This window comes from Anser anser (assembly GCF_964211835.1).
Source record: "Anser anser genome assembly, chromosome: 2".
Taxonomy (NCBI): domain Eukaryota; kingdom Metazoa; phylum Chordata; class Aves; order Anseriformes; family Anatidae; genus Anser; species Anser anser.
This window is the reverse complement of record NC_139721.1, coordinates 139,094,828-139,107,948: the sequence shown is the minus strand read 5'-3', so window position 1 is coordinate 139,107,948 and position 13,121 is coordinate 139,094,828. Positions and strand designations below refer to the sequence as shown.

The window sequence follows — 13,121 nt, the reverse complement described above, 5'->3', positions numbered from 1 at the left end:
CTTCTTGGGACGTGTTTTCCAGAACGACACATCTCTGACTTTTTCTATGAATGCAGTCCTGTCTCTGTTTAGACCAGATACAGTTGTTGGAGCTTATGCTATCAAAATAATAACCCCTGTCCATGTGTTAATTGCTCTTTGGATGTAGGAGGTGACTTAGGTAGTGTGGAGTGTCTTTTTGTTGGGCTCCTTCAAATCCCCTGACTGATACTGTCATATCATTTGATTTTGCTCTTTCTCTCCCTGCTGCCTGTAGTGTATACGCACTAATGCTGCACCTACGTGACTTTTTGTTCACCCTGTACAGAGGCTGAGGTAGCAACTGGGGGACAAAACTGTGGAACTGCACCAGAAGATTTACATAATACGAAGTGTTACAGAATGAATGTTTAATAATTTGGTGTATGTAAAGAGCAATTTGTTTTGATGTCTTCTCAGTCTAGATCATGCATAGCACCTAAACTCTAATATGATATACCAAGGTTTAACTGGGGTGATCACACAGAGCTGTGTCTTTGTGGTTTTTTTGTACACAGAGCTGAAAAGGGGGTCTTGGGAAGGAGGGGAAGAATTATCAGAAAGGTAAATGTTAATGTTGGAGTCTAACAAATTGAATGTATTCATATCTTTCAGTCAACTTTGAGGCTTTGATTATTGCCATAGCTGTAATAGCTGGGCTCATTCTGGTGTCCATAGCTGTCTGTTGCTGTTACTGCTGTTACTGCAGGAAGCGTTCCAAGAGGTAAATGTGTATTTGTTTGTTTCCTTTACCAACTTTGGGTGCTGGTCTACCCTACCTACCAACCTACAATTCTACTTTCCAACATACTAAGAGTCTTTTAATTTGGCAGTTAGTTTTGATCACTTTGTATTTGTTTGAAAAAACACAACAAAAAGGAGGTGTTTAGTGACATGTAGTGATTCTGAAAATGATGCTGAAAGGACAGTGAAGTGATGCTATTAGGGGCAGAATTATAGATGTGTTTTTTAAATAAGCTATAGCTTTGCAATTCTATGTTTTACGTTTCCTTATTAAGACTGGATATGAAATATTTGCATGGCCAAATAAATCCTTGCTTCTTGTGATAACAGAACGGATGACTTCTTTTAAGGCAAGCTCATGGTACAGCAAAAAAGTGGGGAACATGTAACAGAGTAGTGCCCTACAGTGTTTGGTAGTCATGCTTCAGAGTTTGCTCCAGGGTCTGTCAGCATGCTGTCAGTATCTAAGTGTGTTTGCCAATTCAATTAAATATTCTAAATGTAAGATGATAATTCTTTGCTCTAAGATACTAAGGAGGACTGACTTATTTTCAAGTAAAGTAATACTGCAAAAATTAAAAGTCTTTTAGATCTTGGAGGACTTGTAAAACTTATTTTCTACCGGTGTACTTCTTTGGCTGATGTCCCTCAAAGTGGGGGTGAAACAGTTGATGAGCAGCTTAAACACAGACTCAGTGCTGCCATCTGAAGTGATCAGTGATTATTTCATAATGAAACACCCAAAAAGCCATGTTTATTGGTACAGCACAATGTTCTCCTCTGCATCAGTCAAGTTTTTAGGTTTCTGGGCAGGGTAGTTTGAGCTCGCTCTGTACCTTACATGCTTCAGTACTTCTCATGTGAACAAAATATGGACCTTATTTCTTGGTCTGAAATGATTTTGGCACTATTTCAAGTACTTATAATTCATTGTTCTTGTTTGATTTTTTTTAGAATTTATGCAGTCATGCAGTGGCTTTTTTCAAGCCACAGTAAAATTGTACGCTGTGGCTTTCAAGGAAAAAGAAAAATTGTCATTCCCTTCTCTTTTCCCTGAGGAAGATGCATGTACCTGTTTTCCTGGTAGATTGGTTCATCTTAGTGCAAATCCATCCTAGTGCAAAAATTGGTGGCTCTTTAGCCCTGTGCTGATAAGCCCTGAAGACTGTTTTAGATTTTTGTAAGATCTGCCAACTTCCTCTCAGAGGAGCTGTATTGGCTCTAGTGGCTGATATGCCAACAAACAGAGCTTGATTCCTGCACAAAAAGAGATTTGTGTCAGACCTCAGTGTTACTAGCTAAGTCGTCAATCACTGCTGTAACATCTAATTCTAAATATAGAGGGTTAGTTGAGAGTTGGTTTATGTCATGGCTCCAGAGGCGTCAAGCTTAATCTTCTGACACTTAACAGCTTTAAAGGTCTTGTCAAAGTGTAGTCCAGATTATTTCAGGAAGATCCAGAATGTATTATTACACTGAAGCCTGAGATATTACTGGCTTTAAACCCACTCGTTCCCAGCAGGAGTACTTTTGCTTTCTGCTTCCTTAAGGTTGGGAACTCCTTCCACAGAGAACAAAACCAAACCAAACAGTATTTTTTTTTTTTAAAGTATGAATTGGAAAAAGGAAAATTTGTAAAAGGGTAGTATTAGATCTGCTTTATTGATTTTTGATGTATCTTCTCGCATCTCAGGTATAACCTTGTTTGGCAGAAGCATTAGTGTTCCTTCAGAGAATTTGCAAGCTGGGAGGTTTTAACATTCAGATGACAAACTTTTTTTCTTGAACATGGAATATTTAGAAGCATTAATGCCCTCATTAATGATGTAGTTGGCTCAAGTGACTCCATCCCTACCACAAAATTCCTAGGACTATTGGTGCATCGTTTCAGTTCATTATTTTTTATCCTGTATTTGGACTTTGAGTCTGGTTCCATGTACTTGAGATATAATTAATCGTGGAACTATACCAAATAGACTCCTTGACAACTTCAGGATATTAAAAAAAAGTGGTTGTTAATTCCAGACTTCCTGAATTTGAGGAAAAACTCAATTCCTTTGCAGTATCTAGAAATGGGTGTTACTTTATGCTTTTTTTGTTATGGGGAAGAAATACATTTTCTGAATCCTATACCATCATTTCATATATTTAGTGGTTTTATATTTTGCAACACCAATGTGAAGTGAGACAGTTGCATAGTTAAAAGATAACAGCATCTCCAATAAAGTAGTTTTGCAGAAGGATGCCCAAGAATGAGAGCTACTAGTCTTCCAGGACATGCAAAAATGGGGAATTAATTAGTCAAACAAAAGGATCTAACATGCCTTTCTAGTAAAGGTGCATCTGTTTCCTGTTGCTAATACCCCCTTGTCCCCCAGGCTTTCTAACTCTTCCATTGAAAACAAAAATGGAGGGACTAGAACATCTGTACATGAAACATTACATGGATTCTGAATTTGCTTGCATTTGAACAGCTAACATGTTCAAATACATGATTGAGCAGATGGAAAAATTGAGTTCAATTTACAGTTCTAACCTGTGACTTTTGTATCTGTTAAAACGTGACACGTGCTGTAATTAACCACTGGATGTCACTCTTGCTTAACTTGTGTGCTGGTTGTTGCAGATGCGTGGTGCTAGAGCTGTCCATTGCTCTATTAGCAGGTGTGTTAATAGTGTAAATATTTAAATCAGACATCTTCAGAGTGCATTTAGTTCTGAAAAATTAACAACTTCTGGAGAAGCATGGCAGGTGTCCATTTACAAATCCTGAAGAATTGACATTTAATTTTGTCAGAAACAAATAGCAGACAAATATCCTTTGGCATGTGTTTTAGAGTTCTACCACTCTCATGTGGCACCTCTGAATAAGTGAAGCTGAGCTTTCTCAAAGGCAAGTCGCAAAGCTTTCCTTCTGGCAGGCAAAGACTGTATGTTGCAGCTCTTACTGTGCTATGCAGCTTAAGAGCATGCATTCAGAGCATACCTGCACCTGCGCAGCTCAGTTCTACCATGTAGACTCAGCACTTCCTGGAGTCACACAGCTGTTGCACTCAGGTAAATTCTTGCTTACTCCATAACGAGGCGGGCAGCTGCCAAGACAGTTCATGCAGACCACTTTCCTGGGGCCAACTTGAGATTGGATAGTGATGGTTGTTGGGAAAGATAAATAGTTCTGGTACTGAAGGCTTATGAACTATCAATCTTCTTTGAAGGTGCAACAGTGAACTTAACTGTGTGTGCAGTAGGCTTACTCTAAATGGGGTGTGACACATGGGGAAAATGGCAAGCAGGAGAAGTCTGCAACATGTCCTTCAGAGGCTTTAAATTGTCCTCTGGAGTCTGAATGGCACATTGCTACAGTGGGCAAAGTGTTTGGGTGTAATAAAATTGTGAAAGGGTAATTGTACTTTTTTTCCCAATTATACAGAAATGAAATTATACATCGCTGTGAAGAAGTCTCAGATGAGACTATAAACACTTTCCAAAAATAAGTGTCAACACTGACTGTATAGCACTAAAATTGCTTTTTCTCCTCTTACGTTTTCCTTCTCTTGTTACTCTTCTAGTAGACGAGATGATGAAGAGGAACAGTTAGCTAGAAAGAGAGAGGAACGAAGACTACAGTCTCTTCAGAGGTAAGTTTTGGCAGCTTGGTATATAGGTATACACTTCTTGGTAATGCAGGAGCACTCTGCCCTTCTAAGGAATACACGGAGTACTAAACAAAGAGTCCAATAGGTATTGTGAAGTTTGGCATGAGTGTTAGATTTTTACAGAACTGGGCTCAGTGAGAGATTGACGAACCTGGTTAGGAGACTGTATTTCCGTGACTGAACAGGTACCTCTGAGTTAGATACCTATTAGGAATTTTGCTCAGGAAATGGAAAACTTTGCCTCAGGTCTCATTTTAAACTTAGTCCCCCGTTGCCATTTCTGTTAAAACTGTAGCACAGCATAGAAAGAAGTACAAGACTAGTATTGCTACAAAGAGTCAACCCTGGTACAGCGCTGCTCAGTGAGAACAGCATCGCTCCAGATGGAGGATTTTATTACTTTAGTTCTCAAGTGACTGTTCATGGTTTTTCCATTGTCTTTATATAAACAGTTTTTATAAGTAAGATCATGATACATGGTACCTACCAAGCCTATGTACGTTTTGAATTGTAATTCCTTCTGTAGTCTTTATTTTGGAGATTCACAGTGGATTAGCTTCAGTGGATTAATCTTCAGCTAAGAGGAGAGTCCTAACCAGACTAATGCTAGGCTTGGAGCTGTCAGGTGTGGGTCTAAGTCCTTACAGACTTGGCAAGGAAATTGATCCTCAGTTGCCACTTCCTGGTTATGTTTGCTAAATACTTGGTGGCAGTATAACAGGTGGGCTCCTTCGCTGCTGTTGCTGTTTTCTCCTGAGGTCAGATTCATTTTTAATATGATTAGGGACCACAGGGGGCAAAGGTGGGCTTCCAGGTGACTCCCCTTAGGGAACTTTTTGCATGGAGGCATTAAGTTTCTCATGCAGAAATACTCTTCTTTGAGACCTTAGTGTGGGGCATGTCGCAACAGCAGTACGATTACTCTAGTAAATTGTGAATTCTCGAGTGCATCTGAGACATTGTTATATCAGGGTGTATGCCCATGAGACCAGCCTTCGCAGCTGAGCTCGCAGTGATGACTAGGTTAATAATTATTGTAATGTGGTGACTGGCTCCCATATGGTGCTAGTCACATGCTTCTCCATAAATTCCATAAATATATGGAAAAAGGGCTTTTTCCATATATCCCTATCCTTCTTTCTGTTGTATCGTCTTTTGGCTCCTTTTGAAACTAAAGTGTCGATCCGTGGTCTTAGTTCTCCTGAAATGCTGCCATGTACAGTTCTCTTAGCACTAGTCTTTCCTATTAGTCATTGATAGTTTCCTGCCCTCAAAAAAGGCGTTCACCAAGTGAAATGTTCCAGGAAGTGTTGATTCACAGGTAGCCAACTATTCTTGTTTTCTTGTTAGCTCATATCACTCTTGAAATCCGTGAGATGGTGAGAGTACAGGTGTCCAGGGCCGCCTTGCTGCAAACATTTGACAGCCTTTGTGTAGTAGCAAACTGCTACATCCTGTTGTTGAGAAGCTTCCTCCTATACATCTGATAATGGTGCTGTCTTACAAAATACAATGAAATATGAGATGGTAGGAAAAGAGAAGATTTTGCTTGATTCTTGGTCTTGAATTCTATTGGTTTTAGGTAAGACTTGCACAAAGGCACCAAGAGGAAAAATATGGAATTCCCAGAGTCTAGCAGGGGTACAGAGTATCATGAAATGAATCATACTGCATTCTGGACAAGTCATCTGAAAAATTCAGTGCTGTCTTATGCAGCTAACAGCTGGGCATGATATGCTGCTGTTGCAGCGCTTTTGTCTAAAACCTTAAACTCTATTCAGTTTTTTAAAGAGAGAATCAAATGGGTCTGGTAGGGAAGACATAAATGGCTATAGTAAAACAGAAGCCATCCTGTAGGATTGCTTAATGGCTGATCACAGTTCACTAATTGATTTTGAAGATGAAGGGAGATGAGAGAGAAATGAAGGCAAGTGATACTGTATGCATAGAATGTCGCATCTAATGTGATTTCTCTCCAAGAGTGTCCTGGCGTGATGGAACAAGTCATGATGGAAGAATGTCCTGAACACACTAACATAGAAAGGCATGTTATGCATTCGTTTGAACAGTCAAGCAATTGATATTTTAGAATGTGGAGCGCTCTATGATTCCTCTGTCTCTCAAACTCACTGAAAAATACAAAGAACTGAAAATAAAAAATTGCTTTTTTGCACTTTCTTTGTAGGTTCCAATTCTTTGGAATTTTTTCAGTACAAGTCCTACACTTTGCACACCTGTGCTTGCATTATGATTTTGTTATTTCTAATATCTTTAGAGAAAACCCCACCTAGTTGTGTGGTGGTTATTGTGCTTTGACTTTTATGTGCAAGCTTTTAAAAAATCATAGCAAAACATCCTCTAAGACTCTTCTGACACTATGAATACCTCCAGAGTTGGTATGAGATGTTCTTTAAACATCAAGACACCCCAATACAGCTTGCTAATCCTAATTGGCTCCATTTCTTCAGATGTACCAAGATGGATACTAGTTTTACCTCAAGAACCTTGACAAGCTGGGTCCCTCATTCAATGTTTGTCACTCTGTCTAATGTCAGGAGATGACCTTTAGAAAATACCTCAAATAGGCATAATTTTCAATGTCAGCAGTATGTAGCTGATGTGTAGCTGCATTTATTTACTCTTCTGAGATAGCAGTCATTCTGACTGGTTTAGATTTTTTGGAAACTGGATTGGTGAAGGGGAAATAAAGAACAACAAAGGAAAAAAGTAGCTTTAATCTAAAGAAAAGGAATTCTGTGAGGAATATCAACATTTCGTTGCATGTCAAAACCACGTGCCTTGTTGTGCTGAAATATCCGTCCTAGATAATGTGATGTTCAGTTAAATCAGCACTTAACCTGCATTCATTCTAAAGCAGTGGCTCATGACCAGGGGCACAGGGGATAATTGTGTACCATAACCTTTCCACTGTGGTGTGTACATCAACTTCAAATTCTTAATGCGGTTAATCTGTAGGAAACGTGATGCTTCTGGAGGGTAGGGTTTGCTGTGCACGCACTGGGCTACATGCAACACAGAGCTAAGGTTGAATCCGTTCTTGAATTATGGAACAAGCATCTCTGGGAGCAGACTGCCCTGCCAGAGCGACTGCTGCAGCTTCGGAGCAGTAGCTGTCTTTCCTAGCTTGTGTCAGGATGTCTGAAGCAGACAAACTGCTCCAATTGCTGCAGGACATAGTCTTACATGCCTTTTTTGACCAGGCAACTACAGAGGAAGTGCAGTATTGTGTTATGTGGTCTATCCTTTCTAGCTGCTAAGGACCTGCTCTTTGCCAGCAGTTTGCCCGCTGGAACTCCTCTTTCTCTCTGTGTATTTCCGATGTCTCATATTGTTGGAAGACTTGGCGGAGCACTGGCACGGGTTGCACAGAGAGGCTGTGGCAGTCTTCATCCTTAGAGGTTTCAGAAGCTGTCTGGACATGGTCCTGGGCAGCCTGCTTTAGGTGGCCCTGCTCAAGCAGGGGGATGGAACAGATGACCTCCAGAGGTCCCTTTGAAACTTAACCAAAGCAATTCTGTGAACTTAGAAGTTAAAAAGGAATATGGTCAGTTACTGTCCAGGAATGTGTTAGTGTGTATTTAGAGATCTGTACCTAGACTACTACGTTGTTGAAGAGAAACACAAGTAAATACCTTAAAATAGCTGCTACTGCACATTGGTGTTCAGTAAGGATGCTTGACAGCCAGTCTCTAATAGTCTGTTCTCCACCACTTTATCCTTCATCTTCGTGGCTCTTGGCCAACCTACCTTCTGTCAGCCATATAAAGACATCTAGATCATTTTTTAAGAGGTTACTTGAAATAATTAAAAATTTAGTTGTTCTGATAATCTTTAAAACCCAAACCCACCTGATGTTCTCAGCCCCTTGACACTGTTCATGGGAATTCTGCAAAAATACTTGGAGAAGATTGAAATCATTGAAATGTAGAATTTGTACTTAACAAGGAGCAAGAGGCAAAGGAAACTTGGATTCAGTTTTTAGCTACAAGTACAGAAGAAAAATTGGTATTTTATAGCATAGCTTTAAACCTTTATTTGACTTTGTCATCTACAACATGAAAAATCATATTTAAAAAGGCATCAAGTAGTATGTCTTTTTCTTGTTTTACAGCTGCAAATATGTGGTACCTTTGTTAGATTTGTGTAATTTGTAAATCATTATTTGCTAGAAGCTGATAACCAATGAAAAGCAGTGATATCTTGAATGAGAAACTGCTGAGTATAATTTGGTAGGGCTGTGGTAAGGGAGAACAGTGTTTGGGGGGGGAATAAAGGTTTGCAATTCATTTACAAATAACAAAGTATGGAAAGCTATGAATTGTTATTATCAGGAAAAATACATAATTATAGCACTGAGGGCAAATTGTAAGAAGAGCCAAGAATTTAGCATGCAGAAGGTGGAATAATAGCAGTAGTATTAAGAAACAGAACCAAGTTGGAGGCACTGTACGATGACATTGGTTGATCATAGTGTAAGATGTTAACAGTAAGGCTCCTTTGGGTGGCTCATTCATTCGCTCTTCAGAATTGGCTGACTCTGCTCAGTTGATGTGTACCTAAGCCCTAGTGTGCACGGATTTAGTCATGGATTCTATTACACAGTAGTGGCTGCCTGGCAAAGTTTGAATGTTCCTCAAATATTAATAATTTTACCCTTCAGACTTAAACAATGTAATAATTTAAGGCTTTTAGATTTTATTTTTTTTAAAATAGTCTTGGGGTGGTATCCTAAATTATTTTGAGATTTAAGGCTTAGACTGATTTCAACCCCCCTTCTGCAGATACTTACTGCTTTCCGTGTTCAGGGCAGGTTCAGATGGACTGCTGAAGCACTGAGATTTCAATTGAAACTGCAGCATTGAGTCTCCATTATTGGAGTCAGAGCATGCAAAAAGGTCAAAAACATTAGTACCGCCAGAAAACTTGGTTTGAGGTCACATGAAAACCATATAGGAATAAGGATCGGCTTTATACAAGAGAAGGCTGCTTTATGCAGATTTTTTCCATTCTCTTCCTGAGATCCTGTGCGTCATGCTTGTATCTTAATGCAACACAAAGTAGGAATCCTGGGGTCAGCTTACCATCAGCAGGTAACCCTGACTATTCTTCTTGTTCTCTTTAACCTCTCAGCACCCCAGTTTTCTTCCTTTTTCAATTTGGCCAGGTTGTTTTGTTTCCCGTGGTGCCTGAGCCCAAATAGCAGAGTGGGATAGAAAGGAGGGTAGGTATCTCAGGGAAACAGTAGCGGAAGGTTTTGAGTCAATCTTTTCTTGGTTTTCTCATCACGCTTTATCTGCAAGCCTTCCAGAAGTGCAGTTGCAGGGAAAGGCCAGTTCAACCCTTCAGATCCACAGGAAATGGGATAATTGCTTCTGAGGACGCACAGAATCTGATTAGCAGTGGGAATTGTTTGAAGGTGGAATATGCATAGGGCAGATGGGATCTTTAGTGAATTAAGCTGTCAGTGCCTAACAGCTTTTTGCTGAATATGTGCAAATTAGAATCGGGGAAAGTCACAACTTGTCTAATTGGGCTGTTTTTTTATAGGGACAACAAACAGCTGATTTTTTATGTTAGAAGAATATTCTTTTGTCAAATTTTATGTCCTTTCTGCAAAATAAATAGAACCTGGATCATCCTAGTGAAACAGTTATGTAGGAGCTTGTTGTTTTGTTTTTAAGCAAAATTTATGATCCCTTTGAGATGAAGATACATTATCTGAGAAATGATGAAGGAATTTTAAATGGAAAACATTCTGTTTTTCCCCCTTTACCTTTACAAAAGGGAGGGGAAGAAGAAATCAACTCATCAGACACTTGCCTTGTGTGAATGGTTGAAGTTTGGCAGTGTGGTATTGAAAACTTATAATTAGATGAAATAACTAGAGGCATCATTTTTTTAATAGCACAATATTTTAATTTATTCCCTACATGGTTACCATTCTGGATTTTAGAAACTAATAGTTTTCACTTACGCTTGCTGTACTGCTTAAACAAAACAATTACTACAGCACCTTTTATCTTCATGAAATTATTATATTGAATAGTGGTTCTGAAGCACGCTGTTTTCACAGCTATATTAACAATTATACTCTCAGCTGGAAAGCATCAGAGAATCCTCCAGTATTGCTACTTGCTTTTTATGTGTGTTTATGTATATATGTACGTACATCCAGGCATGTTACTTCTATATAGGAAAGATAATGCATTTCATTATGCTTGGAAATATATTTTATTTATTGATGCTATTGATTAGTAAGAAGTTACAGAGAATATTAAAGGGAAGATACATAACAGATAAATGTGATTTTTTTGAAGTTTGTAATGTCTTTCAGATATAATTATATTTTGCTCACAGCTTAAGACAGTCTGAATGTTCTGATGCTTTTATTTGTTGCAGGAGACATGAAAGAAAACAGAAGCATGATGAAATACGTAAAAAGTATGGTATGTGGTAATCTTGTTTCGATAATCAGTGTCTAAATTTATTCCTTTTTTCCCCCTTTTCCTAATTATTTTTAAAACTCATAGAAGAATCAAGCTGCTTTGTGAGCAGCAGAACTAATCAAACCCAGTTTCCTACTGATGCGTGTCTTCTGTCACCGGAACACCTGACCTCATTGCTGTTATGCTCCTTCTCTTCCTCTGCTGTCTCTCCCACTTGGCAGGAGACAATGTGCTGGATGACTTTTTTGCTTGGGGTGGGCGTTTAAGTATATTAATTATAATAAATTGTTCTTTGTGTCTTCCTAAGTAAGAGCACTGATTTTTATTCTTGAACTCAACAAAACAATCTGGTTGAAATTGGCTAGCAGGCCCATGGTTATTGAAAGAGGACAGACTGACTAGCAGATAACAAACTTTTAAAATTAGGTTGTTTTCTTAAAAAAAGAGGATGGAGGATGCAGCCTAATGTAATGATTCAAATTGTTGAGTTTTGTTTGTTTTTAAGTGGAGCTGTGGTCCAGTAGGAGGCTCCTGCCACGAGATTGTCAGACCAGATGTGTTGTATAGGAGGCTTTTATTATCTAGGCTTGTCAGTCCTTTCGGTTTTCAATTTGACTTGTTCATAGGGTTAATAGTACTGTGTATTCAGAGACAGATATGCTAAAACTATGCCGCACTTATTATGCAAATTGCAATAATGTCGGAGAAGGTGATTCTAGGGGTCTGAAGAGTCGCTCAAAACTGATAATTTTCATCCTCTTCTTAAACTGATTGGCAGTGTCTGGCAGCGCCTTCATGAATCTGCAGCGTGTCCTTTGGCTGATGCAGAAGTAATACAGACAGTCTCTGCGGGGAAGTCTCTGCCTGGGGAATATTTGCAAAAAATACACTTCTTTGCTGGAATGGAGGAAAAATGTAGTGTTAAGCTTGAGCTGCAAGAGGAGGAATGTCGTAAAAAGAAGTATTTTTGCTAAAGTCCTGTGGTATTTTATAGGATAGTTGACCCTGTTCCCCAGCCACAATTCAGTTTCAATAGGTTTGTTTGAATTAAGCAGTTTACAAGAGTAGTCCAGATTAAATAACGTGACAAACAGAATAACAAACTTTTTGTGCTTGTTTCTCCTTGGAAGAGACCCTAGAGTCAATCTTGAGAAACTTGAAGTGTTGGGATAGATCTGGTGAAGAACTTGTATGTTTAAGACAGTGGCTGTCTCCAAAAAAGCATGTATTGCTGTATAGATAAATAACTTTGTGTATCTTTAATGCAGTGCGGCTAAGAGGAGCAAGATCACTAGGTTCTGACTTTGCTGTAACAGTTAGTACATCAAAGCACTGCTCAAGGGTTAAGTGACATTTCAGAAGGCTGCGTTCTGCTCGTGAAAGTAGTTCACTTGTCTCTGGATGGCCCTACATCTTAGTGAAGACACGCTTCTCTTTGGTGCTTAACATCAGGACTGCTTGGTTGGATCTTGTTGGAGTACTTGAGTTTTCTGACAAGTGTAAGTGTGATTCTGTGCCTCTGGAATAGATGCAGCAAATTCAGAATCTAGCTATACTGTACATAGCTGAATAGTGTGTAATTTTGCCCCCACTTGAAGCATGTTAGTCCATCAGTGACTTAATTAGGAACAAGTTCCTGCATTCACTGTGTTGGTGGAAGGTGTACTTTCTCAGGAGGAGTCACGCATATTCTTCCCTTTGAGTAGTTATACTTTGCAATGCAGTTTACCCCCAAAAGATCATAATTTAACTATCAGACACAAATTTCAATAGCAAATCTCAGGCTTATTGTCAGGTTTGCTAGCTATAGACACTGCGTGGTCAGAGATCAATTTATACTATCAAATAGGTTTGAGGCCTGAATTCCTCTAATTCATTGTTTGCTCTATAGAAGAAAAAACTCTTACCTAAATATTTGGCACATCCTGAAAGGATGGAAATAACTGAGGAGAAATGAGACACTATAAATTATGAAATTCCTAAATATCGCTAATCCGTACAGTCTATATTCTGATAACATGCAGCCATATGGCTCTCAAAATAAATCAGTGGGACAATGCAGTAAGTCCTGCTATAACCTTTAATCTTGTCTTAATTTTTCACTGCCTAGTAAATACATATGTTAGCATATTAAACCTAATCTAATAAAAATTGCTGCAAATAATTATGGAGACACTAGATTATTTTGCACTCTTAGGCAGGGCAGAGAGGATTCTCAGTTAAGCAGGCATGGATG

At 38.9% G+C, this 13,121-nt stretch overlaps 1 protein-coding gene across 3 annotated transcripts in view; it reads left to right on the top strand.

Annotated features, from left to right (window-relative positions):
- Nucleotides 1–13,121, top strand: part of LOC310893972 (pituitary tumor-transforming gene 1 protein-interacting protein-like) — a 36,207-nt gene that overhangs the window by 17,195 nt on the left and 5,891 nt on the right. For 2 of the 3 annotated variants that reach the window (XM_083823593.1, XM_083823595.1), the window contains exons 4-6: nucleotides 634–742; nucleotides 4,332–4,400; nucleotides 10,839–10,885. In XM_083823593.1, coding sequence (XP_083679719.1) covers nucleotides 634–742; nucleotides 4,332–4,400; nucleotides 10,839–10,885 — 225 coding nt within the window. The remainder of the gene's footprint in view (nucleotides 1–633; nucleotides 743–4,331; nucleotides 4,401–10,838; nucleotides 10,886–13,121) is intronic. The other variant, XM_083823594.1, reaches the window with a different exon arrangement.